Source organism: Pipistrellus hanaki (assembly GCF_964339955.1).
Source record: "Pipistrellus hanaki genome assembly, chromosome: 6".
NCBI classification, from domain to species: domain Eukaryota; kingdom Metazoa; phylum Chordata; class Mammalia; order Chiroptera; family Vespertilionidae; genus Pipistrellus; species Pipistrellus hanaki.
The window spans coordinates 36,476,800-36,495,124 of record NC_140508.1 but is presented as its reverse complement, the minus strand read 5'-3'; the positions used below and the strand labels follow the sequence as shown (position 1 = coordinate 36,495,124).

General features: G+C 46.3%; 1 protein-coding gene across 5 annotated transcripts; it reads left to right on the top strand.

Moving 5' to 3' along the window:
• Nucleotides 1-344: 344 nt before the first annotated feature.
• On the top strand, nt 345-18,102 carry GSS (glutathione synthetase). 5 transcript variants are annotated; one of them, XM_084888574.1, is made up of 13 exons: nt 345-438; nt 1,958-2,092; nt 5,829-5,974; nt 8,036-8,111; nt 8,400-8,539; nt 9,204-9,320; nt 10,040-10,120; nt 10,222-10,299; nt 12,134-12,200; nt 14,452-14,646; nt 15,074-15,155; nt 16,399-16,588; nt 17,570-18,102. In XM_084888574.1, exons 2-13 carry the CDS (start codon nt 1,964-1,966, stop codon nt 17,691-17,693), a joined length of 1,425 nt encoding a protein of 474 aa, XP_084744700.1. In that variant the 5' UTR covers nt 345-438; nt 1,958-1,963; the 3' UTR covers nt 17,694-18,102. The 5 variants fall into 5 exon arrangements, with proteins under 5 accessions (XP_084744700.1, XP_084744698.1, XP_084744699.1 ...); XM_084888572.1 differs by having other exon boundaries at nt 425-660; XM_084888573.1 differs by having other exon boundaries at nt 427-654.
• The last annotated feature ends 223 nt before the right edge of the window (nt 18,103-18,325 follow it).

The window sequence follows — 18,325 nt, the reverse complement described above, 5'->3', positions numbered from 1 at the left end:
CCAGGTGGGCTTTTCTGGGACTGAGTGGGAAACGGACCCCACTCTGAGCCTCCGTCACCACGCCTCGCCCGCCAGCTGCGAGCCCCGAGGTAGCGGCGGCCCCATTCTGGGTGGGTGTCCCCGTTGTACATTGGACATCACCAGCTCGGACGACCTACGAGCGGTGCAAACCCGCAGCGCGACTCCTCCTTCCTTCCCAGAGTCCGGTCCGTCTGGGTCAGGCCGACGCAACCCTAAGACCGCGGCTGCCCTCACACGGCCGGCCCTTCCCGGGCGCCGTCCGTCTCTCAGGCACCGCCTCCTCCCCGCCTCGCTCCTCAGGCCCCGCCTCAGGGGCGGTCCGCGCAGGCGCTCTGGAGCCCGCGGAGGCCCCGCCCCCGGGACCGCGGGTAACGGCGCGAGAGACCCGAGTACGCTGCGCGGCGGGATCACGCACAAGTAGGTTGGGGACGAGGCAACGGCGGCCGGCGAGGGTCAGGTTTCCTCCGGAGGCATGACGCGAGGGAGGGCACCGGCCCGCGTTTGGAACCCTGGAGGCCAGTGATCTTGCAGATCCAAGTCATTGCCTGGAACCAGGAAACATATCCAGTGAGGGGGTTGGGCTCAGATTTCCCAGGTCTCCTGACTTCAGATGCGGGCGCGGTCGGGAACATGGTGCGGGTGAGACTAGAGCCCGCGTGGTCTTTTTTTCTTAAAGTGGGAGCGAGTAGGACCAAACTTTGTCCAGCCTCAGAGCGATCAAGCCTATAAAGGGAGGCTTGCCTGGGCCGGAGACCGTGTGGTTGCCCCGGGCTCCGCACAGGCACTGGCCCCGCCCTCGGGATGAAGTCCAACCGGGTTTCCTGTGGGCGTTTTGAGGCTTCGGGTCATTCATTCATTTTACATTCCTTGACTACCATGGTAGGCGCTGGAAGTGATCTAGACGGACACGATGCAGGGAGATGTAATGGCTGTAGAAGCCCTGGGTGGAGGAGAACAGGGGTGGCTTCTAAAACGAAGTCATGGACCTGGTTGGGAGTGGTGGGAAGTGTTCCAAACTACCCCACGTGCCCGGACCTGGAAGGAGAGGAGCTGATGTATTCTGGTCATTGAAGATCTCCCACCCTGAACCCTGGGTCTTGGGTTTAATGCTAGGCTCCTGACAGTGGAGATGGAGAGAAATCAAGGAATTCCAAGGACTGTATCTTTAGACAGACTGCACAGGATTTGGGGAGAATAGGGTATACCAGAAGTATACACAAGGTGTGGGTGCCTGGGCAGGTTAATCAGAGGAGATTTGTGTGGAGACAACAAATTCTACTCTGGTTCTGTGAAGACTCCAAGTAAGCAGTTGGATATTCTGGTTTGAAGGTCAGCAAAGCACTCCCATGTAATTTATTTGAGATCTAGGTTTTAGGGGCTAGGAGGAAAATTATCTTTTGCAGTGGTCCCATCCCAGGAAAACTTGCTAAAAAAATACAGTTTCAGTTCCTCCCTTCCCCCAGACTTCTTGAATCAGAATTTCTGAATGGGGTTTAGGAATCTGTATTACCTTTCAAGCCCTACCCCCACCCCCAAACTATTCATCCAGTTTTAGAGACCATTGGTCTCCCCCACCTTCCTTTGTTTCACACAGGTAGAGAGTCTGCAGCTTGGGATTGGAAGGAACTTGCTCCAATAACATAAGGCAATAGTGTCTCTACAACGAAAAGCATTGAGCCGAGAGTCCAGAGACATGGGTTCAAGTCCATGTCTACCAGTTCATTACCTTGAGGAAAGTAGTTTCACCCTTCGGAACCTCTGCTTCCTTACTATGAGAATAATAATCATTCTAGGAATCAAAAGAGAGCGTGGCAGTGGAATTGCTTGTCAAGCTTTCTGTTTTGTGCTCATGAAGCTGCCCTGTATCATACCACCCGTTTCAGTGGTTGCTGGCCCCTGGCTATCTGTCACCAAGCCCCCTCTTCTTCTGTTGCAGGTTGGAATGGCCAGTCGCTGGGGGAGTTTCTTGCAGGGTGAGCAGCAGCTGGAGGAGCTGGCCCGGCAGGCGGTGGACCGGGCCTTGGCTGAGGGAGTGTTGCTGAAGACCACAAAGGAGCAGTCCAGCTCAGATGTAAGCCCTGGCTCCTCCACACGGCACTGATTATACGTCCTGTTTTGTGTCCTTCTGCCCACCATCTGGCCCCTGTCAGGCCCGAAGCAACTCCTTTGGGTCAGAGATCATATTTTTGCTTTTTTTTTTTTTTCTTTAATAACTGGCATTGACCTTTAGAATTATGTAAAGTGAAAAACACCATGCCAGAATAATCAAATTTAAGTCTGGGATTTGAAGTGTGACTTAGGCAAGTTACTTAGCTCTCTCAGCTGCAAGTTCTTCAAATATTAAAAAAAGGATAATAATGGGGCCTACCTCATCAAATTGGTAAGAGAGTTAGAAGATAATTCATGGGAAGCACATTGGCCAGTTAGCTATTATTTTTTAGGACCCCTAATCACACTTCCTTCTCTGTAGTTGGTTTGTGGCACATCCTTCCAGGTCTTTCTCTGTGCACTTATACACATGTATATGTTTATAAAGAAATATATAGGGTTTTCTTTTTTAAGACAGTTTTTATTTTTTATTTTTATTGTTGATGCTATTGCAGATGTCCTCCATTTCCCACCCCTGCCCCCTTTGCCCACCTCCACCCAGCCCCCCCCGTATAATTTGTTTGTTTGTTTTTTTTAAGACTTTTTATTGATCTTTAGAGGGAAAGGAAGGGAAAGAAAGAGAAACATCTGTGTGAGAAGGAAACCTCAATCAGCTGCCTCTTGCATGCTCTCTACCCGGGATCGAGCCCTGGCCAGGAATCAAACTGTCGCCCTCTCAGTGCATGAGCCACATGGGCCAAACCTGTATAATGTTGGTTTGGTTTGTTTTTGTTTGTTTGTTTGTTTGTGTGTTTTTTTGTTTTTTACAAATAAGATGGATTATACATATTGCTGTTTTTGTTTTTCATTTAGCAATCTGTTTTGGAACTCTTTCCAACTTCCTCCATTAGGATCAGCTTCATTCTAATGTATAGTATTAGGTGTGGATGAATCACAGTTTAACTTTTTTCTACTGGTGACTCTTTAGGTGATCTCCAATGTTTTATGACTACAAATAGCAGTACTGGGACCATCCCCATAGATGCCTGTTTGGGCACCTATATGAGTGTTTCTCTATGGTTGATATATAAGAGTAGAATTGCTGAGTCCAAATCACATCTTTTTAAAAAATCTCATCCTTAAAAAATAAAAAACCTTTTCATTTTGTGTCCAGGTAAGACATTTTCATGCTTCAAAATAAAACGGAGTCCTGGCTGGTGTGGCTCAGTTGTGTTGGGAGTTGCTGGTTCAATTCCTGGTCAGGGCACATTGGGCTTAATCCCCCGTAGGGGGTGTGCAAGGAGGTAGCTAATTGATGGTTCTTCATCAATATTTTTCTCTCTCCCTCTTCCTCTTTCTTTAAAATCAATTTTAAAAAAACAACATATATTTAAAAAAACAAATTAAAAAAGCTTTTAAGACTATAAGAGTTTACAGTTTAACTCTTCCTTCCATATTCCCTAACTGCCCAATTCTCCTGCCCTGATGGTAATCTATGTTTTATAAACAGAACATTTATTCTTGTTTATTTTTTTTCAGATAGCTTATTCATAAAGAGATAAATATATATATTCCTTTTCCCAACTTTTTTACAAAGCATACTAGACAAGCTCTTGTGTACTTTACTTTTTTGCTTAACAGTATACTTATGACTATTCAGATTAGTAACTAAAGAGCTGCCATCATCATTTTTACCAAGACACTCTTGTCTCTCTGTGTCCAGAACCTAGTTAGAGGGCTGGTGGGAGTTCAAACTCAATAAGTGTTTGCTGTTTGGGCACCTGTATGAGTGTTTCTCTATGGTTGATGTAGAAAAGACCCGAGCCAGTTAGAATGGCTGTCACTAAAGGTAGGCTGATACTGTGGAGGTGTGCCTCTGGCTTTAAGAATATCATTGCTTGGTTTGTGAATTTGAGATTTTGTGAACTGTTTGAACCCAGAATGTAGTACTTCTCTTCCAAGATTTTATTTCTTCTGTTAATCAACAAGTATTGTGTGAAAGTCCAACACTTGGTCTTTCTGGAAGTTAATGGAACCTAGAAAAGGCACAGTCCTCAATTTCCCAATCCAGAGAAAAAGATAGGAAGTATCTTTTTCACTTTGGAATCATTGATTCATTTAATCCTCAACACAACTGAGATGAGGAATCCAAGGCTCACCCAGGTTAAGTAACTTGCTCCAAGTCATTAAGTGGTGGTGTAATTGACAGAGCCAGAATTCAACCCCAGAGTTTGCCTCCTGAGCCCATGCTCTGAACTTGCATGCTTTACTGCCTCTCCCAGGATACTGTAGAGGCCACCTGTAGGAGGGAGCAATTCATTAGTGGCATTTGAACTAGATCCTAAAAGACAAATGGAAGACGACACTTCCAGGGATCATTTCTATAGTTTGTTAAAAGACAAATATGGGAATGGAACAGCATAGCAGAGGCCCCAATGCAGGGAAAGGCAAAAAAATAAATAAATAAAAAAGTTTCAGTGAATGCAGGGCACGTAAGTGGATAGAGTGGGAAAGAAGGCAGGCCAAAGTCAGCTAGCCAAGGGGCTTTGCATACTGGGTGGAAGAAGTCGGGACTTTGTAGATCAGAGTCACAAACCAGTTGTGTGCAGATTGAATAGTTGGCTCCTGCAGTGTTTAGGGAGTTAATTAATTTTTAAAAAGTACACTTGAACAGGGTACAAAGTCCAAAAGGATATTTAGTATAGAATGTTTTCTCTAGTTACTGTTTCACTGCCCAGGGGCAAGCATTATTTAGTGTGTGTGTGTGTGTGTGTGTTTTTACCAGAGTGTCTTTGAAAAGTTAGAGCCAACATTTTTTTAAATCATGAAGTTTTTTTTAAAAAATCTAGATACCCAGCTTGTCTTGAAAAATCAGATCAGCTGTTAACCCTGGCCCACTTTCCTACATACCAACAATTGATTAGAGTTCTGACAGCCCCTTTATTTTTTATTATGTTTTTTTATTGATTTCAGAGAGGAAGAGAGAGATAGAAACATCAATGATGAGAGAGAATCATTGATCGGCTACTTCTTGCATGCCCCACACCTGAATCAAACCCGGGACCCTTGGCCAGTCTGCAGGCCAATGCTCTACTGAGCCAAACCGGCTAGGGCCCGACAGCCCCGTTAGAGAGGGGGACTTCTTACTTCTTCCCATCACTCTCTGTTGTTTCCCTCACTATGAAGCAGTGTTTCCTGTATGTACTATAGCTTTTCTAATAGAAAAATATTACTCTGTGTCTGGGGTTCTATCAAAAGAATAAAGACTGTGTCCTGGCTGGTGTGGCTCATTTGGTTGGGTGTGTCCCTGGCACCCAAAGATTGCTGGTTCAGTTTCTGGTCAGGGCATATGCCCGAGTTTCTGGCTTGATCTCTGGTGGGCGGCTCGCAGGAGGCAGCGAATTGATGTTCTACTCTCACATTGATGTTTCTCTCGCTTTCTCTCCCTCTGTCTTCCTCTATCTCTAAAAATCAATTTAAAGATTGGAAAAAAATGTACGAAGATAGTGTTTCAGCCGTTAGCCTGTGGACAACGAAGAATAGCTATATATTGTACTATTGATTTCAAATTCAAGTGGGCATGAGACCTGGGGACAGAGGCAGAAAAACTTTTGGGGAGTTTTTCAGGCCAAGTGGGATTTGTTGGGAGAGGCAGAATTTTACGTATCAATGCCAAGGAAATACCCTCGTAGTCATCACACATGACTCTCCTCCATCAGGTGGTGAGCTATGCCCCGTTCACGCTCTTCCCCTCACCGGTCCCCAGTGCTCTGCTGGAGCAGGCCTACGCTGTGCAGATGGACTTCAACCAGCTGGTGGATGCCGTCAGCCAGAACGCTGCCTTTCTGGAGAAAACTCTTTCTAGGTACTAGGTGGTGGGACACTGGGGGGCCGGGGTCTGCTAGAGGGGACTGGGAGACTGGAAAGCCATGAGGTGTTGCTGGGATCTGACTTGGTAGAGTGGGATGCAAGCACCCCCCAGGAGAAACAGAATGTAGTAGAAGTCAGGAGATCTGGCTTCTAATCCTGGCTCTCCATTTATTTAAGAACATGGCCTCAAGCAAGTCCTTTGTTTCTCCATCTGTAGAATGAGGAGGTTGGTCCTTTCAACCCTGACATTCTGTGATTCTCTGATCTGTGATCCCCTTCTTGGAAGAGACTGAAATTTAGAGAAAACAGAGGGCAAGTGAGGTTATTAGGTTCAAAGTCAGATCTACTTCTCCTGAGTGACCCTTATTGTGTCACGGCCTCTCTGGGTGGATGAGGCACAGACTGGGCAACAAAGCTACAGAACACCTGAAATGACTTACTCCATCCACTCCTTTCCTTTTGATTTATTTTCCTTTAGGCCCTTGGGCAACGGAAATTACTTTAGAATTACATTCTTTATTTTAGAATTAAGTATATATAAATGTATGTGTGTGTGTGTGTGTGTGCGCGCACCTGCGTGCACAGAGAGAAGACATGTAATGGCATGTCTGATTAAATTTTCAAAAATGTGTACATTGGTGTGAGGGTGAATCTGACAAAGGATCATAATGGTAAATGAAGCTTGGAAACCATTGACTTGGAGCTAAAAACACAATGAATCATGAATGTGTAAACCCTACCACCTCTGATTCTGGATTGTGGGAAATGTGACTGGTCTGATTTATGATCTTTACCCTAAAGATGCTATTATGTGGGAGACCTTCTCTGCAGCCTGTCTCTGAAGTCTCTGTTCCCTTCTCCTCTGAAATACACACAAACCCTAGCTTGTAAGGGAGAGGAGCCCCAGGAACATGTGAGCTAGCCTCTTAGGGTCTAAGTTTGAAGGGAAGCACCTCCTTGGAAGAAGGAAAATGTGTCTCAGCTTTCCAGGAGGCTGAGGCCCAGCTGGGGGCTCTACTCCTCACCAAGGACTGGGAAACCCTGTGAGAGCTGGCTGGGGAGCAGAGGAACCTCAGGGCGGGCCTGAGCTGCTGGGCTCAGCGGGTCGCTGTAACAAGGTGAGCCTGCGGATCAGGGTTGAGCAGGCATGCAGAGACCACCCTGAATCTTGAGGGACAACAGGTGTGGCGTTAGTTAGTTACCTGTGGATGGCGTCCCCCTGACACTCCAGAAAACCATACTGGATGGGCTCCCACCATGTGTCACAACGGCACGCTGGGCCATGATCATGAGCCAGCAGACACGGTCTCTACCCTTATGTGGTTTATAGGCAAATAGGAAAAACATCGCTAATCATCACACAGATAAAGTGGAAATTTGCAGCTGCAATCAGTGCTATACAGGAGAGGTCCACAGAACTGTGAAAGCACTAGCAGGGGGAGCTGACCCCGACAGGGAAGGAATCACAGCACAGGAGAACAGGTCCAAGAGAAAAACAGGATACGTGGCTTGCGTCAGAAAACTCCTGTTGGGGCACGGGGCATAACTGCTGTCTTCCAGGCTCTGAGGACGGCATGGAAGAGGAATAGAAGACTTGTCTGGGAGGTCCCAAGGAGTAGGGGAAACTACAGAGAGTGAATGTGAAGTTAGCATATAGTCATCAGAGCCACTTAAGTACAGAATGGTTATATCACATGCCATTTTCTGGTTCTTGGGACCAGATTCTGTGTTCAGTTCTATACATGTAATATCTTCTCTACGCTTCACCACAACTGTGACGTAAATATAATTGTTTTCCTCTTCATTTTTCAGTTAAGCAAACAGTCACAGAGAGATAAAATGATTCTCTAAGGTTGTGTACTAGTAAGTGATAGAGCTGGGATTTGAACCCAGGTCATCTGGCTCTGGAGCTGGGTTCTAAACCACTATTTTCTGGTTGGTGTTCAGGTTTGGGCCAATACAACCCAGAGAGGATTCAAGAATCAATGGACGGGGTGGAACTCCTTGACCTTTAAAATACAGTGTAAGCTAGAAAATGTTTTGTTTCCTCCTCCAGCACCATCAAAAGGGACACCTTCACTGCTCGTCTCTTTGATATCTACAAGCAAGTCCTGAAAGAGGGCATTGCCCAGGTATACATTCTCTACTCCACCCCAGGCTGAGACCTGACCCTCTTTATTTTAACCAAAGAAATTATCCCAGGCCCTAAACTCATGGAAATCTGCCTCTCATTGTCCCCACTGGATGTGTACATCACTGGCCAACCCTGGGATGACCAGAACAATGACCCCGCTGTGTTTGGGAGTGTTAGCCAGTGCCTCTAATCTTTGTGTAGTGCTGGTGGTACCTATCTGCTCCGTGGCTAGGCCCTCAGAGTCAGCCCCTGGGCAACTGTCCTCAGCCTTCAGTTTTCCCCACAGACTGTGTTCCTGGGCCTGAACCGCTCAGACTACATGTTCCAGCGCAACGCAGATGGCTCCCCAGCCCTGAAACAGATTGAAATCAACACCATCTCTGCCAGTTTCGGGGGCCTGGCCTCCCGGACCCCAGCTGTGCACCGGTGGGTCCCTTGGCAGCCCTGGGCACACCAGTAGGTGACAGCCTGATGAGCCTACAGTCACAGGCAAGGACAGGGATTTCCACTTCTCCAACTCTGACTATGCCTTCCTGGGCCCTGGGTCACGTGTCATCCCTCCCCACAGGCACAGTTTCCATTGTAATTATGTCTTGGCATTTCAGGTAAAGATGGGACCTCACAGTTCATCTAGTCCTACCCCCTTATTGTACAAGTTAGTATTTCAGGCAGGGAGAACAGGATCTTCCTGTTCGGAGGCCTGAAAGGAAGTCAGAACCCAAGGCAGAGACAGACACACAGGTTTCCCACCTGAGGGCTGGCATCTGATTCTAGCCCGCAGTGATGCTCCAGGTTGCTGTACTTCCAGAGGGTCTACAGCAGGGATCCAGACAGTTCCTGGGTCTCAGGGAAAGGGGTTCCAGCTCATTGGGAACTCACAGGGTCTCAGGGCTTCTCTGTGCATATGCACCAGGAGCTAGGGTTAAGGTAGCCCGCATATTCTAGCCTAGGTGGATCCTACAGGAATGTGATGGTAAGGTGCTCTTTAATGCTCAGCTGATTCTCAAAGTGATGTTTCTATAAGTGTATCTCAGGTATAGGCGTCTTTCAGATCCATTCAATTACTAAACAGACATCTCTCCTCCAACAGACATGTTCTCAGTGTCCTGAATAAGACCAAAGACGCGGCCAGGATCCTCTCCAATAATCCCAGCAAGGGGCTGGCCCTGGGGATCGCCAAAGCCTGGGAGCTCTACGGCTCAGCCAAGTAAGGGGGAGGAAAAGTGGCAGAAGAATCCTGCTTTAGATTCAGCGTTTATGGGTACAGCAACCTCTTTGCCTGACATCATTAGGGAATGAGTGAATTGTCCTAGGAATAGAAAAGCTTAACACTTTAAAAGCCAGAATAATTTTGGGCATTCTTCCCAAATAAAAGATGCTAACTATAATTTAATCTTTCCGTGTAGGCTCGAGGTCATCATTATGATTGTCAGTGAGGTGCTGCCGAGAGTTATAAAGGCTGTGAGGCTGTTTGCCTGCACTAATGGCCCAACTCTTAGGCTCTAAGCTCTCATTCTTTTCCTTCATAATTTTTCTGTCTGTCTCACCCCCAGCATTGTTCTGTATAAAACATTCTTTACTACTCTTACCTGTTTATTCTTCAGAAAGATTTTAGGATTACGTAAAGTTTTAAGAAAAAGTTCTCGGGTTTTTGAGGTGTTTTTAAATGTGAATTTTAATTTGCACAAAAATTGCACATCATTGTAATATTTCACCTGCCTATTAGAGAAGGGGCATAGACATCTTTACTTTTTCAAGTTTCCTATTTTCAGGAAATAATATGTTGTAGCCTCGGGTGTCTATGCGGGAGGCAGTCCTGAGTGGAGAGAACATCTGGTTCAGGGAAGCTGTGCGCTCCTTCCCGCTCCTGAAGGGGGTGGTGTGGAGGGAGGATAAGCAGATGGGCCGCCTGTGCTCTCTCTCCAGAGCTCTGGTGCTACTGGTTGCTCAGGAGAAGGAAAGGAACGTTTTTGACCAGCGTGCCATAGAGAATGAGCTACTGGCCAGGTAAGGGAAGGCGGGGAAGACCTCCAAATACAGCCCCGAGATTGGGGCGAGCACTCAGACCAGAGCATCTACTCCCCATGACCCTTGCCCATCTTTCCCAGGAACATCCATGTCATCCGGCGAAGATTTGAAGATGTCGCTGAAAAGGGAACTTTGGACCAAGACAGAAAGCTGTTTTTGTAAGTGTTCAGGGTGCATTCCCCAAGGATCCAGTAGAGAACTGGTTATGGAAACTCGTCCTTTCACCCACTTCTCCCAAATGATCCTCTCTTCTGGGAGAACTGATAGCTTGCTTCCTTCTAAATTTTAGGGGTGAACTCTGAAATATCCCATCATTCCAGGAAATTTTGGAGAAGGCTAGCCAAATTTTGCTTTAAAGGGGTATATTAGAGCTATTGACATTCTAGATAAGGGCCTTCTTAAAATAATCTTGGTTTTCATATACCCTTAGGCTCCCAATTTTTTTCTTTAATTTTTTAAATTAATTTCAGAGAGGAAGGGAGGAGAAAGAGAAATATCAATTATGAAAGAAAATCATTGAGTGGCTGCCTCCTGCATGCCCCCTATGGAGAGTGAGCCTGCACCTGGCATGTCCAATTTACCAGAATCCAGCTTGGGACCCTTCAAATCTGCAGGCTGACGCTCTATCCACTGAGCAAAACTGGCTAGGGCATCCCAAAATTTTATCCCTCTTGGTGGCTAGTTAAGTCAGGCCTCAGCAGTTGGGCTGGACAATCAGGGAGGAAGATGAGAAGCTGTCTTATTCTGTGATTGGTCTGGGACCTGCTCGTGTAGGCTCGAGGTCATCATTATGATTGTCAGTGAGGTGCTGCCGAGAGGTGCTGCACAGGAAGACCTCAAGGGGCTGGGTCTGTGCTCTAAGCCACCGCCCGATGACTTTAGTAGCACATTTTTGTACAGTAATGCTTATAGCACACATATTTAGATCTGGGACTTTGTAATTCTTAAAATTAAGAACCTTCATGGAATTTCACAATACCATTTACTACTTTCAAAATGTACTTTTGTCGTAACAAGATAAAGTCATTAATTTACTTTCCAGATAAATCAGAAATTAACAAAAATTTTATTGATTGATTGATTTTTATTTTAAAAATATATAATTTATTGATTTTTTACAGAGAGGAAGGGAGAGGAAGAGAGAGTTAGAAACATCGATGAGAGAGAAACATCAATCAGCTGCTTCCTGCACACCCCCTACTGGGGATGTGCCTGCAACTAAGATTCATGCCCTTGATTGGTATTGAACCTGGGACCCTTGAGTCCACAGGCCGACGCTCTATCCACTGAGCCAAACTGGTTAGGGCTATTAATGGATTTTTAGACAGAGGGGAAGAGAGAACAAATAGTAATTCCACTTATTTATGCATTCATTGGTTGACTGTTGTATGTGTCCTAACTGGGGATCAAACCAGCAACCTTGGTATATTACAAAGCTGCTCCAAACAACTGAGCTACCCGGCCAGGGCATAACCAGAAAATACTAAATAAACCAAAGAAAGGTGTAAAGTTCAAAAGACAGTCTGTGTCTTAACTAGACCCATAATATTGCATCTCCCTACCATCACTCCCACTATTTTAAAAAAAATCTCAGCCTGTTTTCAACTTCTTTACACAGTAAATACAAGTGCATTACTGCTGTTCAGTAATTTTAAGCCCAATTTTTAAAAATTTACCTAATTTGATTCTAGTTTCCTTCTGGCCTTCCTAGAATGATTCTAGATGTGGAATATTCTAATGCATTATTTTCTGGACACCTTCACGTTTGTGTGTGCTTGTTTGTTTGGTTTTAACCCCTCCGTGTTTTTAGTAGAAGCAATGGAGGTGTGGGTATCTACTCTCACTGGTTCCAATGAACCCCTGTCTAGGCTGCCCCTGTGGGCTTTCAAAGTAGCCAAACTCATTTTGATGTGCCCTGAAATAGATCAAACTACTGTACTGAAAACTTCAGTTACAATTTAACCCAACAGCTTTCTCCACCCTGTGTTCTAGGGATGGCCAGGAAATTGCTGTGGTTTACTTCCGGGATGGCTACATGCCGAGTCAGTACAATGAACAGGTTGGTATTTTCTGTTCAACTATTCTTCGCCTCCGGGCCCTACGATCGCTCCTCGAGACCCAACTCAGGTGTCACGACAAACCGGGTTTTCCCTGAGCTCTGGACTCATACTTCCTCAGGGAACTTGCTGCTGGAATCTCCAATCCTATAATCTTTTTGCTACCTCTCACTCTCTATAAACACTGAATTCTAGAATCTGAGTGCTCAGGAATCCACAGTGCTTTAGCCATTCACACTGTTTCTGGGGATATGCTGGTAGTGTTTAACAATCATCTTTCTGAAGGGAAAGTCCCAATTTGTAGCATTTGCTGGTTTGTATTGTGTAAATTTTCCCCATCATGGCCAATTTCAAGCTACCCAATTTAACATCTCTAAACACAGGAAGACATGGGTAAGTCAGCTCTTACAAGCTGATGCAAACCAGTTTTACCACACCACTGACCATTTCCTTCCTGCCAACTCTTCCCACTCTTTTATCTGCCTCAGAGAGTTTTTATCACCTCCCCATTCATGTTGATGATAGTTAATAAGGTTAATAATATCACCTTATCTTGTTATCCCTACCATGTAGTTTCAAAATTACTTTCCACATCCATTATTTCAGTGAATCCTCACATCCACCCTGTGAGGTATATAAGTATTCCCATTATACAAAAGGAGAAACCAAGGTTTGGGGAGATGCAGGCTTGCCAAAGGTCCCTCTGGGGATTCTCAGGCTTTGTGACTCTCAGTCCAGTGGCATTCCCAGTATATCATTCCCCTGCCCCTAATCTACAGCACAGAAAAGCCTGAGCATGGGACTAGATTGGACATGACCTTCTACTGTTTCCCTGCCTCTCACACCCTAAACTTCTGGCACACTGGACTTTTCGTCCTGTGATTTCCCACCTATAGGCCTTTGCTCATATTATTCTGTTAATCTGAGTACAGCACGTCCTTGAATAATGTTGTCTCATTATAATGTTAATGAGGGGGGGCGGAAATGATCCGGGCTGGGGCCACTATCTCTGGAGTTTGCATGTTCTCCTCATGCCTGCATGGTACTCCGGTGTCCTCCCACATCCCAAAGATGTGCACATTATGTGAACTGGCATGTCTAAATTGTCCCAGTCTAGTGAGTGTGTGTGTGTGTGTGGGGAGCCGGGGGAGGTGGAATTGTATCATGTTCAGGCGTGGTTCCTGCCTGGCACCCAGAGCTGCTGGAATAGGCTCCTCTACCCGCAACCCTGGGTTGGACTAAGTGGTTAGAAAGTCATTATTTTGTTTTTATAAATCTTTCTTAAATGTATGTATAGTTCACTTTTATTTTGGTTTTTAATAATAGAAGAGTTTGGGTCTTTATTTAGAATTTTGGTGATGTTTTTGTGACCAGAAATATGCCATAGGAACTTAACTCTTTTTTATATCAATTAGCTTGTGGTAAAATTGTTTTGCTTAGTTGCAGTTTCTAAGAATCTATCGTCAGTGTTGAGGACTTACTGTACTTCTTCTCTATTAAGTCTCATCTGTCTAATTCTACCTGTCACTCTGATTTCATCTTATTAAACAACAATAACAAATACGTATTGAGAACCTACAAAGTGCCAGGCAGGAAACTGTGTTAAACACTGAGGATACGGCAGGAAACAGAGACAAAAAGGGACTAGTCATCATGGAGCTCACAATCTGGTCAGGCAGATGGACACCAGAAAGTAAACAAAAACAGAAAAAAATGTTTTTCTTCTAATTGGGGGATATTCTTTTAATTAAACAAGAGGGTGAAAAAGTAGAGAATTATGGGGAAACACACATTAAATAGGGCGATTTGCGAAGATGACTTGAAGGCCAGGTTTAAGAATGAGAAGGATTCAATCATCCTTTGGAAAAGAATTCCAGGGAGAGAGTCCTGGCTGGTGTTGCTCAATGCGCACCAAAGGGTCTCGGGTTTGACTCCTGGTCAAGGGCATGTACCTTGGTTGCTGGTTTGATCCCCGGCCCCAGTCAGGCATGTGCAAGAGGCAACCAATTGAAGTGATAAATATGTCTCTCTCACATTAATGTTTTCCGTTTTCATCATAGTCATGTATCATTGAGCTAGACTGGGAGCTTCCTGAGGGCAAGAATTCTGCAGATTGGGAGGGGACACACCTGCCTCACAAGGATGTTGCAACGACCCTGGGGATAATGAATGAGAATAGAAAGTACGATACCTGGCACTTGATGGACAGCTGGTGTGAAATAAAGTATATTTCCTCTTGTTTTTTCTCTGCAGAACTGGGAAGCACGCCTGCTGCTGGAGAGGTCATGTGCAGTCAAGTGCCCAGATATTGCCACCCAGCTGGCTGGGACTAAGAAGGTGCAGCAGGAGCTGAGCAGAGTGGGCGTGCTGGAGATGTTGCTCCCTGACCAGCCTGAGGCTGTGGCCCGCCTCCGTGCCACCTTTGCTGGCCAGTACTCACTGGATCTGGTGTGTAAACAGCCCATTTCTCCCACCACCCGCCTCTTAGGTGGCAGGGACCCATCGGAGAGGCTGGAGCTGACACTGGACTAGACTTGGGTCAGTGATGCTCTGTTGTAGGGAGGGGAGCAAGAATCCACTGTAAACTCAGCAAAGGTGGAGATGGGGATGGCAACCAGAGGAAAGGCGGAGGCAGACAGCAAGGGTGAGGGAATACCTGTGCCCCTTTCCGGGTCTTCTGCTGCAGACCCTGAAGTATTGCCAGAGAAAACTTATTCTCCTGAACTTGCTGCTGCAGGAGTCTTCTTGAGGGGTCACAAGCATCCAGTCTAAAGAGGCTTACCGCTCTCCCCGATGCTCTGCCTAACCAGCAGGACCTCACCTCCTGCCCCTTTAGCCTAAGACTGCCAGTGACTGCTTTCTTACCTCCTACCAGGGTGAAGAAGGGGACCAGGCCCTTGCTGAGGCCCTTGCTGCTCCTAGCCGGTTTGTGTTAAAGCCCCAGAGAGAAGGTGGAGGTATGTGGGTCCCCCTTTGCTGGGCTGCTCAGGGGAAAGGGCCTAGCAGACTGTCACCAGTGCTGACCAGCACTTGCTGTGAACACAGGCTTTCACCGTGGACAGTGTCCCAGGAGACACTGTGACAAGTGCTGTGAGCACAGGGGAATCTGATTCACCAGCATTGAGGGTTTGGACAGTTTAGTCTGAGGTGCCTGTGGGTGGATTGTGGGAAGTGGGATGGGGACATAGCAGGACTTTAGATGTTTTCCTGCCTAATGTGAACTTCTTGAAGGCAGGGATCATTTCTGCCTTACAGAACGAGAGGAAATGGTTTTTTATCTTAGTTTTAGGAGATAGGTAGTTTACCAGGTGGAAAATGGGGAAGAGGATACCATACAGGAGGAGAAACTTTAAGCAAAAGCACTGGTCCACCAGTGTTTGGAGATTAATAAGTTATGGTGAGGCATGGGAAATAAGAGGAGGCAGGGTTTTGAGCTGGTAAAGATGGTTCGGGACATAATTATAAAGGACATTGACTATATGCAGGAAATTGGATTTTATTCTAAGGGTAGTGGGACATCATAAGAGTTTTAAGATCAGAGAGGAGGCTGGCATAGGTGTCCAGAAGAGCAATGTAGAGGTTTGGGCTAGCACTGTGACATTGTGGGGTGCAGACTGAAGAGACATGTCTGAATGGGTGAGGTAATGGAGAGGAAGGAGTTAAATATGACTCAGGAATATCTTTTGCCTGATGGGGAGTAGGAAGGTCCAAGATGGGCAGGTTTCGGCAGAAGTAATGTACTCTGTTTAGACATGTTGAGTTTGTTTTCGGGACCCAGTGGATATTCATGTGATGTCTAGAGCAGGGATCTTGAGTTAACGAGTTGTAGAATATAGATGGAGTTTTGGAAGAAATCTCCCTTTAAAAAAAAAAAAAAGTGTGTACATGGAGGAGAGAATAATTCCTTGGAAATCCCAACATTTAATGGGGGCAGGAGCCAGTCAGAGAGGCTGAAAAGTAAAAGCCATAGACAGGTAGGAGGAGAACCAGGGCAGGATGGTGTGGGGAGGGTGTGTTCATTGTGTGAGTCAAGACTCTTGTTAAGGTGACCGTTCCTTCTTGGGAGCCAGGCCTGTTCTGGCTTCAGTGAGCTGGTGTCAGGAACTGAGGCTGCCAACTGCCCAGATGGCCCCAGAAGTGGGGGAATGGGGTGGAAAAGGTGGACACAGGGTCCATGGTGACTGGCCAGTGGAATTGCAGGTAACAACCTTTATGGGGAGGAGATGGTGCAGGCCCTGAAGCGGCTGAAAGACAGCGAGGAGAGAGCCTCCTACATTCTCATGGAGAAGATTGAGCCTGAGCCTTTTGGAAATTGCCTACTACGGCCGGGATGCCCTGTCCGAGTGGTCCCGTGTGTCTCAGAGCTGGGCATCTTTGGAGTCTATGTCAGGTGAGCCAGTCCGGAGGGGCTTTCTTGCCAGAGGCCCAACCAAGAAAACCGGGAGGGAAGCACTGGACAGGTCACAGCTCTACCCATCCTTAGCTACATTTCCTTATTTAATAAATAAAACCAAGGACCTAAGACCTGCCCACCTAACAGGGCTCTAACAGGGCTATCAAATGAAGCCCAGATGAGAAGTATTTTGTAACTATAAAGGAAATTTCAAGTAGTAGCCATATGGATGAGAAAATAAGCCTGGACTAGGAGGAGACCAAGGAAGAAGAGTTTAGGTCCAGTCCCAGTCTTCTGGGGTCGGGAAAGGTGGGATGGGCCAGCTAGAGGATACTCAGTGGCTTTAAAATCTGAGCGGCCTCTGGATTTGGATTTGAGCACTAAAGAATCAAGAATAGAGAAAGACTTGGTATTTATAAGGAACAGTTCCTGGTCCCTCATACTGCTTCCTACAAAATACTCCAAGGTCAGGGCAAGGTAGGAATACCAGATCCTGCCATGCTCGCACCAGAGCCTGCCCTCTCTGTAATCATCCCCTTTAACCACTTACAGCATCTCTGCCTGCCACTCCCAACCCTTCCCCATCACCTCACACCTTCCCCATCACCATAGCCATCTTGAGAGGGAAGTAGGGAAGGAGATTTATAATTATAGAACATGCAATGTGAGACTAGCATCATGTTATGTGCTTTTCCTGCTTTATTTAATCCTCATGACTGTCTTTCAAAGTGAGAGGTATTATCCCCACTTAGAATTGAAAAAAATTGATATTAAGAAAGGCTCAGTGATTTGCTCAAAGACACAGAGCTAGTATTTTCCAAGCTAGGATGCAAACCCAAATTTGTTTCTAAAATCCTAGCACTTTCTTAGGTGTAGTCGGTGACCCATGTACTGCTCAGCTGGAACCAGGGAAGGTCATGTGTTTGAAGACTGAGCTTAGGTGACAGAGTTGTGTGTCTCCTGTTCCCATTTCTATAGGCAGGGAAAGACACTTGTGATGAACAAGCACGTGGGACACCTGCTTCGAACCAAAGCCAACGAACATGCAGATGGTGGTGTGGTAGCAGGAGTGGCAGTTCTGGACAACCCATTCCCTGTGTGAAGGCACAGCCAGGCCAGCCCAGACTTTGCTCAAGAGACCTTCTATCCCTCATACTTGTCATCCCTCTCCTAACCCTCTTGAGAGGTGCTTTTCTCCTCCTATCTTTGGAGGGCTAGTCTCTTCTAGAGAAGGGTGAATTCTGAGTTTGTCCCATTTGAAGACCAGAAAAGCTGTGCTTCCCTTAGGTGAGATCTAGAAGCCCCTAAATCCTGGGGGTATGGGTACAACTGAAAGGAAGCTGATCAGAGGTAAGAGTCCAATACCCTGCACCTTCCTGTCAGCCCCTGAGCCTTTTTAGCAGGTCCCAGTGTCTGACTTGGGATAGAACTGAGGGGTAGGAGGCGGGGGTGGAAGGGCATAGCCTTTCCCTACCTCTGCCTTAAATAAAACTACATTTCTGATTCTGTGACTCCTTGGTGTGTGCAATTAGGGGAAGTAGGAGCTTTAATCTGGGTCAACTCATTTAAGGTGGATTAGAGCAGGGGAAGTGACTTGGCTCTAATCAGAGTCACCCTAGCTCCAGACCCTTTGAATAGGGCCCTGAAGTTCCAGTCTTCAGTCACTCACTAGTGCTCCCAAGGGGTCATAGGGAGAAGAGAGGGGCCCTAGCAGGAGCTGGAGGGAAGGCAGCT

Coding starts and splice junctions, on each gene's coding strand:
- GSS (XM_084888572.1), top strand. Junction 2,093..5,828: donor AGGAGCAGTCCAGCTCAGAT/GTAAGCCCTGGC, acceptor CTCCTCCATCAG/GTGGTGAGCTATGCCCCGTT. Junction 12,201..14,451: donor CGAGTCAGTACAATGAACAG/GTTGGTATTTTC, acceptor TTTTCTCTGCAG/AACTGGGAAGCACGCCTGCT.